Source organism: Euprymna scolopes, chromosome 22 (assembly GCF_053919585.1).
Source record: "Euprymna scolopes isolate OS-2025 chromosome 22, ASM5391958v1, whole genome shotgun sequence".
Lineage (NCBI taxonomy): Eukaryota > Metazoa > Mollusca > Cephalopoda > Sepiida > Sepiolidae > Euprymna > Euprymna scolopes.
This window is the reverse complement of record NC_136503.1, coordinates 120274943-120301241: the sequence shown is the minus strand read 5'-3', so window position 1 is coordinate 120301241 and position 26299 is coordinate 120274943. Positions and strand designations below refer to the sequence as shown.

Sequence of the window (26299 nt, the reverse complement as noted above, 5' to 3'; positions counted from 1 at the left end):
TAATTCATACGCAAAACTAGTATAACAACTGACTATGATTGAAACATTTTCTCATGTAAAAAGTGCAAAATATACGTTCTGAATAATGAATGATCTATATAACGTTCGACTGTAAGGACAAATGTCACATAGTCGCAATTTCCAACGAACCATCATTTGTCAAGTTCTGATCAATAGTCGCAGAGATTTGGAACTTATAAAATTGCCAAATCTATCTATCTATCTATCTATCTATCTATCTATCTATCTATCTATCTATCTCTACCTACCTATGTATATATATATATATATATATATATATATATATATATATATATATATATATATATATAAATGAATTTACTAAATTAAATTTATTAGCGAAATATCGGCAAAAAAATGATTTCATCATCAGATTCGACACTTGAAGGTTTTTCAAATTTTTCATTTAAATTTTACTTAAAAATAAGTGTCTTCAAGAAGATTGTGACCTTCTCATTCAAAATCCCGCTCGAGACCCGGAGCATAACACACGTGGATCTATCGAAACAAGACGCACATTTCTATACTCCAGGGCATTCCCTATGAAATGAAAAAAAAAAAAGAAAAAAAAACTTACGGATAGGACTTCCTTTCTGCAAAAGTGTGTGTGACCATCTTCTCAGATATATATATATATATATATATATATATATATATATATATATATATATAAATATATATATATATATATATATATATCGGCGAAAAATCGGTTTTGTCTAGTTCAAAAGCTATACCAAATAATGCATTCCATTAATTTTTTCCAGTCATCTCACCATCAACCTGACAAACATATTTAATCCTTGTCCTCGAGTGGCCTTTGCGCCTCGATAAGTGGTGATTCATCTTAACGTAAATAGGACAGTTTTGTGATTGGAAATTAGAAGGACGGGGAGTGATATTTTACAACTTATTTACGCAATCACAACATGAAAATGGCGAGGTTCGCTATAAAGAAATATTGGTCCTTTTCACCCAAACTTTGACCCATGCATGGAGGACTCTAGTGATATTTGGGATGTTGCAGCAACCGCTAATCTCTCTCTCTCTCTCTCTCTCTCTCTCTCTCTTGGCAAAGTCAACAAAGGTATCTATGATCTAATAGGCCCCACACTATCTATGAAACTTCACTCCTGTCGCATCGCTGCAATCCTGTATTCCTGAACTCATTTCTCGCGAAATATTCTTCGATTTAGTTCACTTGTATACCATTAAGGTAAATATTCTCGACATATCCAACCAGCAGGAAAATCGAACCCCTTCACTATAGACGTCTCTTGGCGCCGGAATATATTCCTTTTTAATAGCTTCTGTCCTCGAGCTGCTTGTCTTAGGAATACACTTCCTGCTCTTTATTCCTCCGGCTGTGCCACCATACAGAAATTTAAATGCAAATATACATCTTGCTAAACAACGCCAACCTTAGGATATCTTCTATAAATCTGTCCTTCATCACAGTAGCCTCCTTACATCTTAGTGACAACGTCACTTGTTTAGGGTTAAATAAAAGATTTTTAAAATAACTTAAAAATTGTAAAAAGTTTAAATAAGTTTAAAAACGTTCACAAATTGGCCGAGAACCTGCCTTTCAATACTGATCATGAGAAAAATATCGGCGTCCTTTTCTGCATCACGTGACCAATAGTCAATACAAAGGGAGCCCTCGGGTTGTCCTCGACTATAATCGATCACCCCATCTATCTACTGATGATCCTCTAATGATTTTTAGCGCAATCGATAAAATTGCAACGTTCAATCATCTGAATGTTGTTTAATCATAATTATACCAGGTCATGGCTGATTGAACGAGGTCAAACAACCATACGAGAATTATATAAAGGATTCAGTTCGAAATTATTTTCAGATTCCCGAGTTTGACGTAAAAGTACGCGACTTCAAAACGACGCATCTAAAGAAGGTCGGAGGTTATATCGGCCAAAAGTTTATGATTTATAACTCTCAAAATGAGAACAATAGTTCGAATAATCCAAACAATCATATGGTTATAGTGTTTATTTAGTCATATGACGTTTCGCAATCGAATATGTTTTCTTCAGATATGCATATACCGAAAAAAAATACTAGTGTCATAACTTAAGGCAAAAAACGATTCGAGGATAAACGCTAATTTGATTGATAAACATCGGAAAAGTAAATAAAAAAACATTTCGCCGCAGTAATTGTGATTTTAACGCAACTTACTAATCTCTGAATTTGCTTTAAAACATCCTCATAATTCCAAACTTGAAATAAAAGCGTAATTCATTCCTCTCTAAATGGACACTAAAATTCCCCCTATTTTTTCATTGTTCTTTTTCTTTTCTTTTGACATTATCTTTTCTTTTGTAATAGAATCTAACATTTGAAACCCCCTCTCTCTCACTCACTTTCTCTCTTTCTCTTTTTTCATACACAGACATACACATACATATACACACACATACACACACCTTCGCATTACTTCTACAAAATTTTCGAACACTCCATTCGATATTTGGCATCAGGCGGCCATTACCATGTGTGTATTTTTTTCTGCCTCGGAAAAATCCAAGGCCACATGTTGGCATCCGACCATTTTTACTTGAAAAGCGACGAGTTCATCTGTACATCAAAAAGAAGGCGTGTTTTCTCCCCCCTCACCCGTCCTGGGAGACTAAAAGCTTTGCGCATGTATATGCCTGAATGGTATCATCCATACGCCAGGACTGCAATTCAACCTAAACACCATTTCGAAAACGAAACAGTAGTCGAAATCGACAAAGTGCATTTGTGTTTTATTGATTCGTTTTTGCCGTCCCAATCAGAATATCAGAACGTAAGAATATTTTTTAATTTTAAATTGTGAAAAAAAAAAAGAAAAAAATTCTTTTCGTCCATTACACTCGTCGGTGATGAAGGAATTTTCCTTCGTTTATATTCTTAGATACATCCATACAGCTCGAAAAGAGGCTCTGGCCGTAGTTTAGTCGGATATTTTTTAAATTTACATTTTCACCATTAAACGCCCATATTGGATGGCTGCACCATATTATTTCCATTAGTCTATCATGCATAATTGTAAAATGAGATTTCTATTAGTCTGTCATATATAATTATTAAATAATATTTCCGTTTGTTTGTCGTACATAATTGTAAAATAGTATTTTCACTAATCTGTCACGCTTAATTATCTTATTCAAATCATCTATCAATTAGAACTTTTTTTGATCTGTCATGTTGATTTTTCTATAGAATATGGTCTATTACAATTAATGTTTTCATCCCATGTTCTGTCCGTCATACTTATTTTCAATATGCTCAGATTTAAATTTGAATTATAATTGTCATTTTTATGTCACACTTCAGTTTGAAATAGCATTTCGTTAAATTGTCACGTTAAAATTTGAAATAGTATTTCCGTCTGTCTGTTACAGATTTGGATTTTAAATCGAATGTTAGTCGGTTCGTCACACGTTTAAAATATCGTTTCGTATGTCTGTCAGGGTTTATTTTAAAATACGATTTCAACGTTAAACCTTAAATTTAAGAAAAACCTTTTTTCGCGATTCCGTTTAAATTTCTTCCATATGTAATTCGATCTTTTACCTTTGTAACTGAATTCTGCGATAATTGAACATTTCTCTCGCAATGGACGAACTAAAATTAAAGGAATGTTGACATCGCAAAATCACGAGAATTTGGATCAACTCATTGTTTAACAAGTGTTCCTTTTTGTTTCGCTTTCTGGGATATGTGCGAAATAATTCACGGACAACATATTATATATTTTTATATATATTGTCACCGTTTGTTTTTAAATATCATTTTTGTATATATTGTCACCGTTTGTTTTAAATATCATTTTTGTATGTATTGTCGCTGTTAGTTATTTAATGTCGTTATTGTATATGGCTTTTGTCTAGGAGCCATTGGTCTTTTCTGTCTTCAGTAAGTAAAAGAGATGTCATTTTATAATAAAGAAATGTTTACTTTTGTCCAATCCATATTGCCCATATTGGGAAGGTGGATTTTGTCAACATTTAAAATCGAGCTTGTGTCTAACTCTGCCCTCGTGGACAAGAAAGCTGATAGGAAAATACACTTTTTATTGATACATCTTAAGAAATCGATTTTTCATGATTCCAGCTTTACCATTCTATTTTCCATCTTCACCCTATACTTACGAAGGTTAATCGATTACTTTCTTTTTATTCGAATAAGTATATAATGAATTCATCGATTCATGATAGTTACAAACATAATAAAAAAATAATGAAAACATTTTTAATTCAGCATATAAGCTATACACACATATACACACACGCATATTATATATATAAACTAACTATATATACATATATAAACTAATACCTATATATATATATATATATATATATATATATATATATATATATATATTAGTCTATTTGGGCAGCATTTTTTCTTTTATGCAGGTTTCATTAAATAGCACAGACAACTCTTGCTTGTTTTTCTTGTAATCCTCCTTTTCTCTTTGTCGGACCATTTTCCGAACGTTTTTTTTTCGAGTGAAAAAAGAAATTTCTCATAATCGCGAACGTTTTCGACCTCCATTGGCGAGTAGTAAAAAATGAAATTGAAAAATGAAAAAAGCGGGAAAAAACTCTAAAATAAGATTTATTACAAAAAATTTAAAACTAGCCAATTGAATGTGTCTCCAAAAATAATTCGTACATTGGCAAGACTCGAACCAGCATCTCCCGTCGTTTAACATGTCACCAGTCTTTCCCGAATAGTTCAATCTATCAGCACCTCATAGCACACCACATTCCTAAAAATGAGTTTACAGACATATTAATAAAAAAAACACGACCATTTTAACTGTTTCATATTGCGAGGTGCGCCTCCCAATCTTTGAGACATTATTAATCCACATTAATAAACCAAGGATTAACCACTCAAAATGAAACGGAGGGCACACTCAAGTGCTTTTGAGTATTTTAGTGATTTTAAGCGATTTTAATCGTCTTTTCATTTCATCTCGCTATTTTCATTTTTCAATTTCATTTTTTATTTTTTACTACTTGTGTGAGGATGACCAATGGAGGTCGAAAACGTTCGCAATTATGGGAAAATTTCTTTTTCACTCGGAAAAAAACGTTTGGAAAATGGTTCGACAAAGAGAAAATGAGGATTACAAGAAAAACAAGTAAAAGTTGTCTGTGCTATTTAATGAAACGTGCATATATATATATATATATATATATATATATATATATATATATATATATATATATATATATATATATATACATACATACATACAAACTAACGGTGATAATACATACAAAAATGATATTTACAAACTAACAGTGACAATATATCTATAATATAAAGCTGGATGTGTGTGTGTGTGTGTGTGTGTGTGTGTGTGTGTGTGTGTGTGTGTGTGTGTGTGTCTGGTCACGAATAGGCTCCTATATGGTTGACTATTATAAAAAACTGATTATATATAATGATAGAAGATGTATCGAGACACAGGAATGGGTATGTTTGATCATGCAGAACGGTGGTTCATTAAAATTGTGGGGTCTGCGTTCGAGCCTGGTCCACAAAGTATGGAAATAACAAATTTTAAATTAAAAAAAAACGTTTACAAGTATATTTGATATAGATGTACATTAGAATACTTTGATAAGTATGTTTTAACTTAAATAGGATGGTATAGTAAAACTGTGGGGTCTACGTTCGCGCCTGGCCTCCATAGAATGGAAATAGGCACAATCTTTAATAAAGACTTTTCATATCTATCTGTGTAAGTATACTTTGATAATTATGTTTCTGTTTGAAGAAATATGGTATAATAAAATTATGGGGTGTTCGTTCGCGCCTAACCTTCATAGAATGGAAATATGTCACAAAGTTTAACAAGGTTTTTTAATATAGATCCACAGAATATTGTGATAATTGTTTCAGTGTGAACAGGTATGGTATAATAAATTATGGTGTTTATCTATTTTATTTTTACTTTCATCATATTTTGCTTTGGTTTTGATACCCCCAAATTCGAAGCTATCTCTTTACAACCCTTCCTTTTCATAACCTATCATACTTTAATAAATCAGAGTCCATTTTCTGCAGGCTGTTATTGAACCCAGTCAACGACGGGTACTTTTGCTAGTATAAAAATAAAATTAAAAAACTACCGGTGACAATACATAACAAAATTGCTATTTAAAAACTAACGGTAATATATATATATATATATATATATATATATATATATATATATATATATATATATTAGGAGGTATACTTGGTAAAAACAGGGAAAAATATTTATTTTGGCTTGGATGAGATCGGTAGGATAATTTTATTGTCCTGTCGATTGAAACAACTTGTAATGATTTAAGCAAAAACCCCCGAGGTTGAAATAATAAAAACATATGCATATATATATATATATATATATATATATATATATATATATATATATATAGCCTCCACACACCCCACGCATATATATATATATATATATATATATATATATATATATATATATATATATATATATATATATAAGACTTAAGATGTGCCGATTCAGGAGAGATGTGTTTGGGATTGCGCAACACTTGCTTCACAAGCATACGCACAGCTACCCTTAACGGAGTGTCCATTGTCTCTTGAGACTTAACGGATACACACACACATACAAACACACACACACACACATACACACACATACATATATATATATATATATATATATATATATATATAAATATATATATATATATATATATATATACACACACACACACACACATAACTGAAGATTCCACCACACCTCTCTGCATTTGTATCCTATGTTTTTTTTGTGTCTCTCTTCTTGGCAACTCGTCAATATATTAAAGTATAAAAAATAATTCTCATATATTATTGTTAACGCAAGTACAATGCTGATCGAACGAAAATTTCAATCTCAATTTACATTCATTTCCTGGTGTGTTGTTTCGTCAGACTTTATGATGAATACTTTATATGACTAGCTGAAATATACCATCCGTAGTAACATATTTTAACTAAAATATAAACATATTCTCCATATAAGAAGAGGGTAAATCTTGGGAGAATTGCGTTCTGACCAGAGAATTGATACTATATTAATACCTCCTCCAAAAAAAAAAACAAAAACAAAAACAAATTGACGCGGTAATACATGATAGTATTATATCACAAAGTAATACATGATAGTATTATATCACAAAGAACCTCATATACCAGACGCCCCCAAAGAACAGATAATACCTGGGAGTTTGATAACGAACATACACTACCCCAGAAGAAAAAGATAATGCCTGGGATGATACTACACTAAACGCCCTCCTAACGAATTGAGAGTGGACAGGTAGCCGATAAGTGTGAAATGGTATCGCACGCAGAATCGAGTATTAACGCATAGTACAATAGTGCAAGGAATCGAGTATTAGTGCAAGGAATAGCAGATATAGTAGAGTTTCGAAGGCGGACAAATAGTAAATCTCCATTATTACTCGAAGTATAAAGGTGCAATTAATAGAGCAGTAATGGGTATCTTATGATAAACACAGCGCTTTCTTCAGGTCAATTTTTTGCATTCTTTTTCGCTTTTTATTTGATGCGAATAAAACATTAATTGATTTATGATCGGCAAGGTGACAGTTTTGAATTTTCATTTGTGCTTGCTGTGACAAAGGGAAATTGTTATTCAAAACATCAATAGTACACACAACCTCCATGGAGTGAAGTGGAAACTCGGTTCGTATGCAGCTTTTTAGTTTTCCTTCTTTTTCGCAGTCAAACTAACATTACTACACATGCTCATCATAAGCATTGGCCTAATTTCATTATTTCTTATATATATATATATATATATATATATATATATATATATATATATATATATATATATATATATATATATATGCATATAGTATTTTAGTTTTTCGACTTATTGCTTGATTTTTCTTAGTTTTTATGCGAGTACTTTTTCGGAGAAAATATTAAAAATTAAAATAAAAATGCTTATATATATATATATATATAATCTCCTATAAATTTGGCTTTTTGTGCAGTGATATTCATATTGAACCCCCTTTTTTAATTATTTAAACAGGAATACAACTTTGTTATATATGGGTCGTGGAATTGTGTTCATCTGCAAAGGATCTGGTTAATTTGCATATTCTTTAAACATTCATTTTAATTAATTCCTTATTAATTCTTTTCGGATTTCTTATTGGATGATCATCTTTAGTCAACTATTACGTGTAATTATATTCATGTAGATATTCTACATGATTTATACTTGTGTAATATTTGCGTAAAAGGGTTATAGTAAACACAGAACTCTTTCTATATATATTTATGTATGCGTATATGTATTTGTTTAAAAAATTTTCTTACCAAACTTCTTCGTCAATTTTTGGTCTGCAAACATGAAATTCAATATATAGGATATTCGAACCTATGCGAAACTTTATATTTGGGTTTTCGCTGAGGAAAATCGGTGCGAAAGTGTAAAAAATAAAAAAAATATAATTTGTCAGGTGAAGGTCGAACGACGGCATTACGAATATGCATGCGTAACGTAATAGCTATTGGTAAGTGTTTTAATTTTTAACCTTACAGGAATCATGTTTTCATAGCTCAGGCATTAACGTCAAAGTTAATCGTAAATCGTAAGCTAAATGTTTTGGTTTCGATTCTCGGTGGTGGCGCAATTTTTTTTAAAACCTTTTAATATATATATTTTCTCTTTGGGTGTTTAATAAAAAAAAACTTAAATATAAATAATGCAGCTGAACTTCCTAAGAATACCAACTAAATTCAACACATCACAGACTTAGAACTTGTTTATATATATATATATATATATATATATATATATATATATATATATATATATTTATATATATATATATATATATATATTTGTGTGTGTATGATATATGTATATATATATTTTATACATATATATATGTGTGTGTGTGTGTGTGTGTGTATTTACTTCATTAAAGTGAGATCCATGCTATATATTTCCATCCACAATTGTTTTAATACGACAGTCCTATTCTACCCGATTATTGACGGATTTCTTATTACATAAAAATAATTGGTCTTTCGCAATTAATTAGTACTGACCATACCTAATGTTGTTTTAGCTTTGGCGATCTTACGGAAAAAGGAGTGTAAACGTTATTGTCCTAGAATACCATTGAAGCTGTTAAATCCGCGCACAGACATACATACACATGTAATATATATATATATATATATATATATATATATATATATATATATTAGTAGTATGAATATATACAATTATGGTCAGTGAGCTATACATAAACGTTCATATTTTATTGCCGCAGTCACACTTACTATGGGCATTACTATGCAGCTTGCTTGCCATTAACTACTAAGCCCTACACACGTATAGAGCACAAATTAAAAATAAGATCTGAATATTTATATATTAGGCTTCGAAATGCTATGATGTAAATAATTTATATAACTTTATTATTTTTACATGTATTCATTATTGAACATTTATTTATAGTTATGTTATAAGTGTTGAGCTTTTTTATTTAAGGATAGCTATATAAAAATTAAACCTAATTTATATATATATATATATATATATATATATATATATATATATATATATATATATATATATATTCCTCTACATCTTTAAAGCAAGTTTTGATTTTAAGATCGATCAACCTCAGAATTAATTTAGAATGATAAAATTGTAGCCCTACTTTCCGTTTCATGAAAATCGAGTTTCTTTTCTTTGTGGTTGACCAGTTGTTTAAAAATCTTTGTTGTTGACCAGTTGCGTAAAAATAGTTGTTGTTGACCAGTTGTGTAAAAATCTTTGTTGTTGACCAGTTGTGTAAAAATCTTTGTTGTTGACCAGTTGTGTAAAAATAGTTGTTCTTGTCCAGTTGTGGAAAAGTCTTTGTTGTTGACCAGTTGTGTAAAAATCCTTGTTGTTGACCAATTGTGTAAAAATCCTTGTTGTTGACCAATTGTGTAAAAATCCTTGTTGTTGACCAGTTGTGTAAAAATCCAAAGAGCGATAGGAGCCTTCTATCATATTCGAAAGTTAAAGAATGTTCAATGAGGGAGATCGGAGATGCGCCGCTGTACAAGTCATGGTCTCCAACGATTCAAGTTCAGGACCATTGCCAGCACTCTCCAAATTCATCGCCTGATTGCCACGAATAACGGTAGCATGCCCAGAGTGATGAAAACAAAGTTTCTGGCCATGGTTGTGGTCTTTGGTGTGGTTTCAAGTGAGGGTCACATCATGCCATCTCACATCTTTGAAGTCGTTTTGAAAGCCAACACCAAAGTGTAATTGTATGTGCTGAAAAGGTTGGGTGATACCCTGGTGCAATCAGCTGGCCGCTGACAGAACTTGCGTGTGACAGCAGGACTCGGCACTGGCCACAAAGTCCAAAGTGACCCAGGCTTATCTTCAGAAAGAGTACTACAGCTGTGTACCCTTTTCTCACTGGATCCGCTGGACTACTTTGTTTGCTCATACGTTGTGAAGATCCCCAACATGACCTCTTACAACACCAAAGCAGCCTGATCGCCGTCATCCGCCGAGCATTCGCCGAGCTCGCGCCGGCACTTGTGGAAAAGGCATACTCCCAGTTCCGGACTCGTATGGAGGCGGTGATTTAGGCTGAAGGCGGCTAAATTGAATAGATGACAGCTCTACTACATAATCAAGTTACCTGAATTGATTTTTTTGAATAAATGTTTTGAAATTAAACTAAAGTGTTCTTTTCTTTAGGGCAACACTTTTTTCGTTTACCACTCTGTAATTACTTATTGTTTTACATTTCCATATATATATATATATATATATATATATATATATATATATATATATATATATATATATATATTCGATGTCATTATTTGCTTTTTACTTTTACTTTGTTTTGTAGGTTCGCAACCGGATATTACCTTTTACATATGCTTTTGCCACTGACTGGGAATATTAATGCAAACACACCCATCTTCTCATATTTACTTTCTTTTGATGAAAGCTATTTCTTCCTTTGGACTTGGTATATCTAAGAAATGCGAATTCAGTGTATGGATTGAATGAAAGTGTTTTCACATAATCAAATATTGTAATCATCTTCATATAATTATTTCCGATATCATTTTTCATTTTCTACACACACCTATATATATATATATATATATATATATATATATATATATATATATATATATATATTCACAGAGTGTTAGAATAATAATTGTGCTTTTTATTTCTTTCAATCAACATCAGGCGCATCTGATGCCTGCTACTTTTGACTACTGCATCGCGCAGCAGCCATTGCAATCATCGCAGCTTCTGCTTCAGTACTGCACACACACACACACACACACACACACACACACACGCACACACACGTCGACTAGTGCAGCTTCTTCTACGCGGCACGGCATCGCTGGGTTTTATTAAACCGCTACTAGAAGCAATCTGTTTGTCTGGTTTCGATTGATATATAGTGTATGTTTTGTCCTTAAGCAAAATAGGAGAAATCTTTCAAGACTGCGAAAACCTTTATTCGTATTTTATTCAGATTGCTTCTTCTTGGCGAGCTGGAGTTTCTTACACATTCAAAATCAGTTTTGTATTTGATTCTGCCTTTGGGGGAAGGTAAATAAATAGGGATAATGTTTGTTTTAAAATAGAAATTTTAACGAAAAACAAACAAAAAAAATATAATACCTTCGTTCCTTTTGCGACCCCCTCCTACCCGAAAAAAAAAAAAACACGTAAAATACTGAAATACAATCGTCTATTTTCAGGTTTTATAAAGAAAAAAAATCATTTTTTTCCTTTGTAAATTTCTTAATAGAGAATAATTTATCTAAAAGTGCTCAATGGTTCCTGAAATATCGATGCGTGTCTTAGTGATATTGTTATAGAAGTAACAGAAGTACCTGACGTTGTCCGGGAATATTGGTCACTTATTTTTTTATCAATAACATTTGATTCCCATACTGTCGTCATTCACATGGGTCGTCATTCACATGGGTCGTCATTCACATGGGTCGTCATTCACACGGGTCGTCATTCACACGGTAAATGTTCCCGAAAAAACCCCAAAAGAATTGAAGTAAAACTTACAAAAATAAAACAACAAAAAGCATTAAAGCTTACTTCAAAAATAAAACACGCGAAATAGATATAAATATAAAAATAAGCGAGATGATTTTACTCCCAAAACTAAACTAATTCTCTCGCTCGCCTTTTCTCTTCCGCTGTAGATTAATTCTTATTTTAGTCGCAAAAACCACAACCATTTTGTGTCTATAAAATTGAAAGAAATTATTTGCTTTATATATTTGTTATCAGTTATTAAGATTAAGCTTCTGGCATAAAAATAAATCCACATAATAATTCCTTCCTTTCCTCAGTATCAGTTATTGTTAACATTCAGATTAACATTCCTTCTTTACTCACGAAAATAAATTGCCATACTTGATTACTGAAGCGAGCCGGGGCGCTTATAAGTTCACCTTTATAATATACAGGTTTACGTAAGGTTTTCTATAAGTTTTACTAAATATAATCATCTACAAGGCAGAGTATGAAAAAGAAGCCACCTTGATTGTTAATGAGATAATTTCACAAAATGAGTAGAACTTGTGATTTAATTCAACTCTATTAAACAAGAACAAAAGTAAATGTTTGTATTCTATTTGTAAAAAAGTAATATATACATACATATATACACATATATATACACATATATACACACACATATATGCATACATTAAATGCAAACACCTGTCTGTCCACATTACACACTTTACCTCTATTCAATATTCAGATGTAAAACACATGTCAACTACAAATCACCGTACTCTAAAGCAAACACAAGACAGACGAAGTGTCGACTAGTATTCTGGGCAACGCCAGAATTATTGCTAGTTGTACACACACGCATATGGAGCTTGATGCACACACGCAAATATTGTGGAAATCTTCAAACCAAAAAATGTCATCAAAAGTCATAACAATGCAAAGAAGAGTGCATAAGCTTTGAAATCAACATTCTTCAATTGACAAGTTTTGAAAACAGTCATATTGAAATTTGGCCTTGGACGAATTTAATAAGGGCCAGTGGAATACGGCATGGAAAAATGTAATTCCATCTAAAGTTTTTGTAATAAACAAATGCCAACCAAGGAAAAAATTAATTAGAGAGAAGAGGACATCGAGACGACCAGATACCATTTGTGTCACCCACAACACCCCCCACGCCCCATCTCTCCCCCCTCTCTCTCTCTTTCTCTCTCTCTCTTTCTCTCTTTTTCTCTCTCCATAGTACATTGAGAAAGAATTGAACAGAAAATAAATTGTCATTCCTTTTTACTTACGTCAAGTTTTTTGTGAAACAACTAATTGTCTTATATACATTCATCAAGAACTTGAAACTCTATTGAACAGATTAAATAGACGACACGGTTAAAAACTAAAAAACTACAGTATAACGTAACAGACCATGCTCCCTAGTATGAGATTTATCGAGTTCAATCTAAACACCGGAACATGAATTTTGGACCAATCAAGAGTAAGGAAAGTACTTATTGTGTAAAATAAACTATATACGGAATAGAATTTATTTCCGTTTTTGTTTTCCTAATTTTACATTACATTAGATAACAGCGACAAAAGAAAACTTAAACACACCTAAACACTGTTTTTGATTTTCTAACCCTTCTATTGCTTATTGGCGGATTTTCATAAACTGATTTGATCGTTCAAGAAAACCTGTGTAACACGACGTAGAAATCGTGTGTTAAGGGCCAGTTTTGACCATGACCTTGACCGTTGAACTAGACAACGCGACTCCGATTCCATCCCCTGTTAGCTGTGATTCGCTAAACGAAGAATCACTAAATGGCGAAGGTATTCGTCGCAAACTTGCAAAAACCACGTATCTTCGCGTCGGATTGGACGACGATCCAATCTTGGATCCCCGAATCGATCAGGATTGCCTTATGGATATAGAAGTAATCGGAAATGGAGATTTCAGCGAGGGAACATCGCCTGTGGATTTCGCAGGAATTCCGATCGCTTGTGTAGAACCGATAGAAGCAAGTGAAAGAGATGAAGAGGAGACTGAAAAGGATGGTACGATTACAAAAAAGATTCCCTTAAGGTAAGTTTCATTTTATTCGTTTTATTTAAGCGCCGCATCTGATGCATCCGATTATCTCCTTATATAAGCGTCAGATACGCAGAAAGATGGAATACTGCTCCCACATGTGTGGAGGAGCTCTATCAAGTACTTTCCTGTTTTGACAAAGTGCAAAATCAACTTAAAAATCTGGTGTCGCGTGGTCTGTTTTCTTCTTTGCAACTCTTTTCTCACAGAAGAGACATTGCTAGTCTTTCTCTCTGCTCTATCGCCATTACTATGGAAAGTGCTTGACTGAGCTCTAACCTTTAGTTTCTCTTTATAAGGTAAGCATGGTTTCGCCTGATCTCGCTAAAGGGTACACATAAAATGCCACGTGTATCCTAATACGCAATTCATTCTGCGATCCATCTATAGTAAATACAATTAAATAGTTGATTTACTCAGTAAGATTGTCAGGAATATTCAACAGATTTCGTCGATCAATAATAAGCACACCTGAATACAGCGTTATGCAAAACTGCCAATCACTCTGGCACACTCCTTTCTTGGCAGTGCCCTAATTTTGATTGTGATGGCCTTCTTTACTTAAAGAATATAATGAGGATTTTTGTGAGATGTTTTATACCTGATTGTCCATAAAAGTTCAACAATTTTTGTATATCTTACTCAGTGATACACGGGGAAACTTTAGTGATCGTTTCATTAGAAGGAGCTGACTACACTTCAAACTAATCAAATCATAATACAGAAAATGTTTATATCGATGGTGTTATCCCAAATATAATCCATTAAAACACCAATTTCTGCATTAAAGCGCGCCATCACATCTTCAGTTAATCATAATTATTGAACAGCAAATACAACTTCGTGACTGAAACTGTTCTGAATGTTCTTGAAACTATTGGGATATTTTCTTTATTTTTCATGTTCACAAGACTTCATTCTTCTTTTTCTCCTTATTATTATTATTATAATTATTACTATTATTATTATTATTATTATTTTTATTATTATTATTATTAATAATATTATTATTATTGATAGTAATAGTAACAGTAGTATTTACTGACTAGAAATTGTGGTAGAGGTTATCATGCGTGATTTTTCACCGAAAATAACTGTTGGTTTCCTTAGAGTTTCAGTGACAAGAAGTTTCCTATGATTGCCAGTACTTAGTCCTGCTTTCGACGACCATTGCAAATTCTTTTCCATTATCAAAAAATCATTGATTTTTTGATGACTACGACAACTTGTCTTCCCTGAGATTTAATAATGCTAATAAACTTTACATGCTAATAAACTTTACATGCTAATAAACTTTACATGCTAATAAACTGCCCAACACCAACGCTGTAAACATCAATTTATCTTTGTGACGATGGAGAATCAGATTATGAAATTTCTTGCACTTTCATTTCTTTTCATGTTGTTATGGTGAGGTTTAGGGTTTGGTATTCTTTCCATGTTTTAGTTTTATTTCTATAGCAACTTTCATGTGATTGATTAGTGTTTGCAGTTCACGCACGTTGTTTTCTGCGTCCGAGGATTATCTTTAAGATTTCGACTGATTTCAACATTTCCGTCCGTTGTTTAATCTCAGTCTTCCCTTAGATTCTAATTTCTTTCAGGTTTGCAGGATTTTTTCAATTGTTCCTTTTATTATTGACATCTTGACATCGTTCACACTCTTTTAATTCTCTGGCAAATTCTGTGTATTTGATTCATTATTATTATTATTATTATTATTATTATTATTATTATTATTATTATTATTATTATTAGTAGTAGTAGTAGTAGTAGTAGTAGTAGTAGTGGTAAAGAACTTTAAGCTTTCTTATGCTGAAGTGATAAAAAGTACCAGCAACCGACAACCAGCTCATGAAACTGAAACCTGTTTACTGTATATTCTTCGTAAACGAATAGGACGAATTATTTCGGAATCTTTCAGTTGGAAACTGTTCTTTCTTTATATCAGTTCCAACCTTTTCAAGTCACGTTGGTAGCCTCGTGTTAATACTTTCAACTGCTCAACTCACAACAAGTGCTACCACCACAATATTCGAGTTTCCCATTCAGTTTATCGGATTTGATCTCTACTACATCCTCTACTTTTTCTGTTGTCATCAGAAAAATGTGACGTCATCACAGGCAGTTTTTATCATTTTCTATTCATTAAATGTCGTGTTTTCGACGCAAAACATTCTTCCTACAGGAATCATTATTTTAATTATTCCCGCTGAACATTTAATCTATCGTTTCTAATTCTCACAAAGGTGTTTATCACCAACTGATAAACTCATTAACCCCGATCCCCACTTTGCCTTGCTCAAAGTATAAAACTCTGCTGTTCTCATATTGGATTAAATAAAACGTTCTTTAACAGATCAACCAATTAAAAAGAAAATAAAGAAAATGAAATAAAATGTTCAGTTTTAACTCTCTACGCATTTCCGAATCCGACATAATAAAGATTTCCGAGTTCAACAAGATGGAACACCTGGAAAACGCCGGGGGTTACATCGGTCGAAACGTTGTGCGAATATCACTTTTAGTACAAATAATTAAAAAAATGCAAATTTTAAATTATCACCTAAAAATCCCGGAAGAGAATCCTCTAGAATGTTAACGATAATAATATCGTTGCAGGATTTGATCAAACTACGCTTTTCAATTTGACTCATTCACACTAGTAATGCCTTAGCAGACCTGACAGTATGTGTCCCTTTACACTTGCTCTTCTCGCACCGATTATTTACACTGGTAACATTCTCGCTGGAAGCATCCAAAGTTTTTCTCTTGAATTTGAACGATAATAAACCTTGTAAACATTTAGGATTATTCATACTATTCCGTACTCTTAAAATTATGTACCAAGGTATTTCGAGATGAAACATCCGTCATTATTTAATACATAGATGAAAAGAGCGGATCATTGGTGATAAATTTCATGCAGTTAAGATTTCGATTTATCCATTTCCAAAACTGACATTCGTTTTCTTGATTTCACAATTATTTTTGCACTAAGAAGTCACGTATTTTGGAAAGAGTTCAATATGTATAATAAAGAGAGAATAAATATTCAGATTAAATATTTAAGGAATATTGCCCTAAAATAATTATTTTTCTGGAAAAAATTGTTATTTTATCAGATATATCATTAAAACTATAAACTATGCATATTTATGTAGTGGCATAGTAGAATCTCCATAGGGTCTGGTTAATAATAATAATAATAATAATAATAATAATAATAATAATAATAATAATAATAATAAAATAATTATGATTTTTATAAATTATAATAATATAATATTAATTACTGTTATGATTATAGTAATATATATTATAAAAATAATTACAAATCTAATAATATTAATAATAGAAATATTTAACATAATCATATCAATAACTATGATAATAATAATAATAATAATAATAATAATAATAATAATAATAATAATAATAATAATACGTATAATAATTACAAAAATAAAAATGATAATAATAAAATAATTATAATAAGGATTATAATAATATAATAATTAAAACAGAAATTACTGTTATCAATAGTGAAGATATTTTAATTTGTAATAATATCAAAACTATAATTATAAAAATAATAATAATAATTTTAATCATTATATAAGTAATAATTATATTACTACAATAATAATATTAATAACTATAACAACGATAATAATTATAATAATATTATTAACTATAATAATGATAATGATAATAATAATAAAAATAATAACTATAATATCAAAAACAATAAAAATTAAAAAAATAATATGCAAATAATTATAGTAATAATAATAGTAATAATAACAAAAACTATAAAAATTATATTAATAACTATAATAATAAAATTTATAGCTAAAATAAAAAGAATAACAATAATATCTTAATAATAATAGTAATAATAGGAATAGAAATAATAAAAAATATAAAAGTAATCAAACTAATGATATAAAAATTATAAAAATATTTAAAAAATAATGATAATAATAAATTAATAATAATAATAATAATAAGAAGAAGAAGAAGAAGAAGAAAAATAATAATGATAATAATAAATATTAATGATAAAATAGTTATAACAAAAATAATAAAAAACAACATTATTATGAAATAATAATAAGGAATGGAAATATACATATAATTATTATTATATTAATAATAAAAAATTACAAATAATCTCGAGAATAAAAAAAAATAATAAAATTAATGTTAATAGCAATAATATTATTACTATTTAAGTAAAATAATAATAAAACAATTAATAATAATGATAATAATTAAATAATGACAATAATAATAATTATTATAAATTTTATAATAATAATAATGATAATAATATATATGCGAATAATACAGATTTTCATGATAATAATAATAATAAATTTTTAATAATAATTATAATAATAATTATAATAACAATGATATTAATAATAAAAATGAAAATATTAATAATAACATTATTATAATAATATAAAGTATTTATGATAATAAAAATAAAATAATAGTAATAAAATAATAATAATAATAATAATAATTATATTGATAAAAAATAATAATAAAAATTAATAGTAATAATAATATTTATTATGATAACGATGATCATTATAGTAATAATAATAATGATTTTAATAATTATATTGAATATAATGATAATAATGATATTATTAATAATAATGATAATAATACTACTACTAATGATAATAATAACAATAATGTAAATAAGAAGAATGGTGATGATAATAATTATAATGATGACAATAATAATAATGATTATGACAATAATAATGATAATAGTAATAATATTAATATTAATAACTATAGTTATAATAATAATTACGTTTATAAAATTATTAATAATAGTAATAATAATAGTCACAAAATAATAATTAAAATAATTATAATGATGACAATAATAATAACGACAATAATGACAATAATAAAATAATAATGATAATAATAATAATAATAATAATAATAATAATAATAATAATAATAATAATAATCATAATTTTGGTTATAATAATAATTATGATTATAAAATTGGTAACAATACTAATGATATAATAATAATAATAATAATAATAATAAGAAGAAGAAGAAGAAGAAGAAAAAGAAAAATAATATTAATATTAATAATAATAATATTTATAATAATCATTATGATAATGAAATAATTAATAATAATAATAATAAAAGCAATAATAATAATAGAAATAATAATAATAATAATAATAATAAAATAATAATAAAAATAATAATAAAAACAATAATATAAATAATAATAATAGTAATAATAATAATAATAAAAATAATAAAAAAAATAATAAAAATAATAATAAACATAATAATAATAATAATAATAATAATAATAATAATAATAATAATAATAATAATTTTGGTTATAATAATAATTAGGATTATAAAATTGGTAACAATACTAATGATATAATAATAATAATAAGAAGAAGAAGAAGAAGAAAAAGAAAAATAATATTAATATTAATAATAATAATATTTATAATAATCATTATGATAATGAAATAATTAATAATAATAATAATAATAAAAGCAATAATAATAATAGAAATATAATAATAATAATAATAAAATAATAATAAAAATAATAATAAAAACAATAATATAAATAATAATAATAGTAATAATAATAAAAATAAAAATAATAAAAAAAAAAATAAAAATAATAATAAACATAATAATAATAATAATAAAAATAAAAATAATAAAAAAAAAATAAAAATAATAATAAACATAATAATAATAATAATAAAAATAAAAATAATAAAAAAAAAATAAAAATAATAATAAACATAATAATAATAATAATAATAATAATAATAATAATATTTAAGGATTTGGATTTCTATTTATCCATTTAAAAAAAATGGTCACAAAATTATATCGACTAAAACAGTAAACTAAATATATTTAAAAAATGGCATTCGTTTTCTCGATTTCCAGAAGAATTAGTTTATATTTTTGCACGCAGAAGACAAATATTTTTGAAAGAGTATAATTGCTAGAATAAAGCAAGAATAAACATTCGCATTACATATGTAAAGAATACAGTAGAGAACCCCAGGATAAGGTGACCCGAAGGATACGTTTCTTTTCTCAAGTTACACTGTTAAAGACAATGTTTTTCAAGTCCCTAATTACGGTATTTGCCTTGGCTTACAATGTTATTCATAATGTTATTTGATTATATACATGTGTATTGTATACTGTTCGGTATTTTGTTACTTATTTTTAATGTCGTATCCCGGGGTTCTACTGTATTGTGTCGAAATACTTATTTTTATGGCAGAAGATATATTTACTCTGGAAAACATTTGTTATTTCATAAGATATATTATTTAAACTATAAATGATATATATTTATGTAGTAGCACACTAGAATCACCATTAAACCCGGTTAATAATAATAAAAATACTACTACTACTACTACTACTAATAATAATAATAATAATAATAATAACAATAATATCAACAATAATGACACCAACAACAACAATAATATAATTATAACTATAATAACAATAATAATAGCAATAACAATAATAACAATAATTATAACTATAATAACAATAATAATAACAATAACAATAATAACAATAATAGTAATAACAACAACAATAATAATAATAATGACAATAATAATAACAATAACAACAATAATAATAATAGCAATAACAATAATAATAATAATAATAATAACAACAACTACAATAATGATAATAATAACCATAATAACAATAATAATAACAACAACAATAATAATAATAACAATAATAACAACAGCAACTACAATAATGATAATAATAGCAATAATAACAATAATAATAACAACAACAATAATAGTAACAATAACAACAATAATGATAATAATAATAATAACAATAATAACAATAATAATAACAATAATAATAGTAACAATAATAACAACAACAATTACAATAATGATAATAATAATAACAATAATAACAACAACAACAATGATAACAATAATAATAACAATAATAATAATAATAATAACAACAATAAATAAGGAATCTCGATCAGAAAACCAAGAAACTCATGACGATGCACAATGCACTACACCCGAAGGATGATACTGACAAACTTTATGTGAAAAGGAAAGTCGGAGGAAGAGGGTTTGTCTTTATAGAAATCTGTGTAAATACCAGAAAAAAGGATTAGAAAAATACATAATGCAGAATATCGAAAGAATAATTGCTGCAGCAAGAGACATAGAAGAAACAAACAAAATGGAAAAAGAGGAATAAAACAAGGAAATAAAAATGGGAAGAAAAACAGCTATATAGACGATTCATACGGATTATAAAAGAAGATACTAACGAAAACACTTTAAAATGGCTACAAAGAGGAAACCTGAACAGGGAAACTGAATCACTAAAAACAGTTCCACAAGATAACTCAATTAGAACCAACCACATCAAAGCAAAAGTCGACAAGATACAAGAAAACAGAAAATGCAGACTCTGTGGTCAAAGAGACGAAACAATAAATCACATCATTAGTGAATGCAGCAAACTAGCCCAGTTAAGCAAACTAGCCAGTTAAGCAAACAATTGCATCTTGAACACACATGCATATGGTACAAACACAAACCGGCAACAGTACTAGAAAATAAAGTCACAAGATCCTATGGGGCATCGATATACAAACGGATAAACCCATCCAAGCAAGAAGACCGGATATCATAATAGTTAACAAGAAGGAAAAGTCCTACCAGATTGTAGATTTTGCCGTCCTAGAAGACCACAGAGTGAAGATCAAGGAGACTGAAAAGCGGAGCAAATATACAGAATTGACCAGAGAGCTGAAAGGGATCTGGAAAATGAAGAAAGTAAAGATAAAGCCACTAATAGTAGGAGCACTAGGAACGATACCACAAAACTTTGAAAAAGAATGGGAGAGATTAGCTTCAGAGGGATGGAAGAGAAGATACAACTAACTTCAATAATGAAACCTACATAAATATTAAGGAAAACTCTTGAATGTGCAAACACCACACATAATCTACACACAAACTGAACATAGAAATGGTTACAGATACAAAACACAAAAGGACATCACATGAAATCATGAAAACTGAAACTGTATAATTGACAAATACAGACCCCTTTTTTCTCTCTATGTGAGTGTCACCATAAACAGGCACCACACTAAATAGAACACCACACGTTTTCAAAGAGAGCTTTTATGACCGCTGTGAAAGCTCCTTGTGAGTCAATAATAATAATAATAATAATAATAATAATAATAATAATTAGTCAATGACAGGTGGTCACTTACTTAGTGTGGAAGATGTTGTAAATATAGAAGAAGAAAGCCTAACAAAATATATTTCTGAAAGCCATGAAATTCCCTCCTCACTTCATGAGGAGGGGAAACTAAGAGCTGGGGTTAAGAAGAGTCAGCGATTACAAGAGAGAGAGAGAGAGAGAGAGAGAGAGAGAGAGAGAGAGAGAGAGAGAGAGAGAGAAATTATTTGCAAAAAACTAGACAGTGCATTCTTTAAGAATACTGAATTTAGAGATAACGACATCTGTAATTGGTTGGTTATGGGAGATCTTAAAAGATTTACTGAGTGCACATTAATGGCAGCCCAGGAACAAGCCACTCGCACTAGGTCAAACATTACATCGACAAAACAGCAGAATCACCGATGTGCAGAATGTGCAATGAAAAGGAAGAAACATTAGCGCATATTTTATCAGAATGATCTTTGCTAGTTCAACATCAATATAAAAAATGGAGACACGACAAAGTCTCTCAGGTTCTACACTGGAATATATGAACACTCTATGCATTAGACCACAATGAGAAGTGGTATGAGCATAAACCAGAAGTGGTGCAGGAAAATGACAATGTCAAACTTCTTTGGGATCCGCGCATACAGACTGATAAGGTCCTGAAACACTTTAGACCTGATATAATTTTACTAAATAAAAACAAGAGAACTTGTTCAGTCATTGATGTAGCCTGCCCTTTCAATACCAGAGTGCAAGACAAAGAACAATAAAAAATATGTAAATACTAAGATCTAAAGTGAGAATTAGTTAGACTCTGGAAATATAAAGAATTCAAAGTGGTTCTCATTGAGATTGAAAGGCTTATGACCACAAGAAAAAGCCACCACAAATGGCGTAATCAGATTCACAAGACAATTTCATTTACTATCTTACAAAAGGCTTGCTTGTTGTGAACAGCGAAAGTGTTAAGGTATGGCTTGAATGTTAAAAAAATATAAATGAATAAATAAAATAAAATAAAAAAATATAAAATAAAGATATTTCTTTATTTTATATTTTTTTAAATAAAAAAATAATATTTAAAAAAAAACATCATAAAGTTAAGAATGTTATGAAACAATAATAATATAATATCAACACCTCGAAACGTACGACAGTCAAGATGATTCCCATTGTAATTGGAAAGCTTGGGACCACAACAAAGAAGCCACCATGAGCGGCTTAATCAGATTGACAAGACAATTTCTTTTACAATTTCGCATGGCAGCCAAGCAGTTGGAACGTAATCGTCTGGATTTGGTCGTCATCGCAAGGTCTCAAGGTGGAAAATCATAGACTTTCCAGTGCCTCAAGACAAGTTTGTAATTAAGAATGGAGCGAGAAGTGTAGCAATTATGCTCCGTATGATTTCTAGTTATTACGTATGCATAGAGTTCAAATGCAACTAATTCTGGTGGTAAGAGTTGCGCTATCAGTTTGGAAAGGCATTTAAATCCTACAAATCCCTATTGTGTTGGGTGGTCTTCAAATCTTCGTCATTGTAGACACCAGCAATATCCTTAGGGAACCCGTGATCTTTGAAGCTCCTGGTTTGGAGCCAGGATTGAGAGACGGTACTTTGAGAATGGATTCATCTCTGTTCAGAGAGTCGTCATCAAACGAAATCAGAATTCTTCTTCTTCTTCTTCTTCTTCTTCTTCTTAATATTATTATTATTATTATTATTATTATTATTATTATTATTATTATTATTATTATTATTATTGTTGTTGTTGTTTAATCATAATCATCATTATTATTAATAATATCATTATTATTAATACTATTGTTATCTTCATTATTATTAATTATTATTAATCACTATCATTGCAAGTATTATTAATATAACTATTATAATATTAATTTTATTATCCTTATTCGTATTATTAATCCTTATTCTATTTTTTATTAATACCATTGTAATTGTATTTTAAATACTAATTTTTATTAATATCATTATTATTGATTATTAATTCTCTTATAATTATTATTAATGCTATTATTACGACTAAAATTAATACTAGTATTATTATTAATGCTATTATTATCATTATTATTAATGCTATATATATTACTCTTACTAGTAATAATATTATGATAATTTACCAACATTAATAATAATAATAATAATAATAATAATACAACTACTGTTATTATTGTTTTTGTCCAGTCCATCATCACCAACCATATTAAAGAAAGGAAAAGCAGCCGCGTTGTCATTGCGAGATTACCTAATGGTTTTGGCCACATTCTTCATCGCATTAATCGCCAAAGGTAATTCGGCTGGTTTGTCTGTCTTGGCAGTGGAATGGATTCAACAATTTGAAAATTCCAGAGCTCTCATCCTTTATGTTCCAGCCTTGAACTTTGCCTTTACAAGTGCCGCCGGTAAGTCATTCATATCATCGTAAAAAAAAAACGAACAAAACTTTAGCTTTTGCAGATATTTAAGATATTTCTATGTCATAAAATCTTCGGATTTGATTCGGATACAAAACAAAAAATTCGGACTATCGTTTAGTAATTTGGTGTGTTCGTGCTCTGGAGATGTATTTTGGAAGACATTTTATTAGTCTGGCAATACAGCACATTAACCACCGAAGTAACCATAGTCACGTGATTCTTAATTTAAGGGTTAATCCTGTTATATCTTTGACGTTATTAGCTATCATTAATTCTTTCCAGAGAATTATCAAGCTGGACTGAGTGCCGTCATGGTGAAATTTGCGTATTGTACAAACGAAGCGAACAGCTATTTTGTATACAATAACTTTTTATTCAGTTTAGCTTGTGAAAGCATATAAAAAGCTCGAACGTCGGTAGAGTTTGCCTCGATTGAAGTATTGTTTTAATTATTAACTTGTAGAATACCCATCCCATGGGGATGTAAGAATTAAATATAGCAGTAGTTTTAAATGTTAATGGTCTTGCTTCCTTTTCAGAAAATGGCATGGCATAGGTGGCACCAGCCTAACTGATGAAATTTACAAAAAATATAATGTGACCTCGAATCACCTTGTTATCTAGAATACATATTCCTATAATGTTTAATAAGTTCAATAGTTTAGGATTTTACCAAGCACATGGACATTTTTGACGCGCGTATGTGCACTAATCCTTTTAACAATGTATCTTGTAATAAAAATTCTTGTCTGTATTATTTTAAATATTTGGGAGGGGTGAGTAAAATTGGGCGAATGCACTCCTAAATGGAAAAGTTTTAAAAATAATGAGCTCAAGTTATTCATCGTGTTGCCGAGGATATATATCCCAAAACACACAATGATATGCTCATAAATATATTACACATATCAAGACCTTTACATAGATGTAATCCCTAAAATAACAAGCTCTTCTTGCACACTGTGTTACGTGGAATATATATTCTACAATTCATAATGATTTGTTTATAAGTTTAGGAGAATACTCTGCAAACAAACTCACAAAGACGGAACACCCATACATACATACATACATACATACATACATACATACATACATGCATATATACATACATACATACATATAAATATATATATTATGTCATTACATTTTTATCCACAGATACATGTGTTTCATCTTTATTACTATCGTCAGTTTCGTGAGTGATTTCTCTTCCAGTCACACGATCTGAAACCCTCAGACCTAAGTCAATATTTTAGTTTGTCTGAAATATATAATTACCATACCTACCACGTTGAAGAAAAGAATTAAGATTCATTGATGTC

General features: G+C 29.4%; 1 protein-coding gene across 2 annotated transcripts in view; it reads left to right on the top strand.

Moving 5' to 3' along the window:
* The first annotated feature begins 2473 nt into the window (after window positions 1-2473).
* The window catches only part of LOC145243688 (monocarboxylate transporter 2-like), an 82537-nt gene continuing 58711 nt past the window's right edge, over window positions 2474-26299 (top strand). Inside the window, exons 1-3 of one of the 2 annotated variants that reach the window (XM_080106748.1) lie at window positions 2474-2836; window positions 10986-14228; window positions 24742-24959. In XM_080106748.1, the coding sequence (XP_079962874.1) occupies window positions 13885-14228; window positions 24742-24959 (562 nt within the window). In that variant the 5' untranslated portion in view covers window positions 2474-2836; window positions 10986-13884. Of the gene's footprint in view, window positions 2837-10985; window positions 14229-24741; window positions 24960-26299 lie in introns of those variants that run through there. The other variant, XM_080106747.1, reaches the window with a different exon arrangement.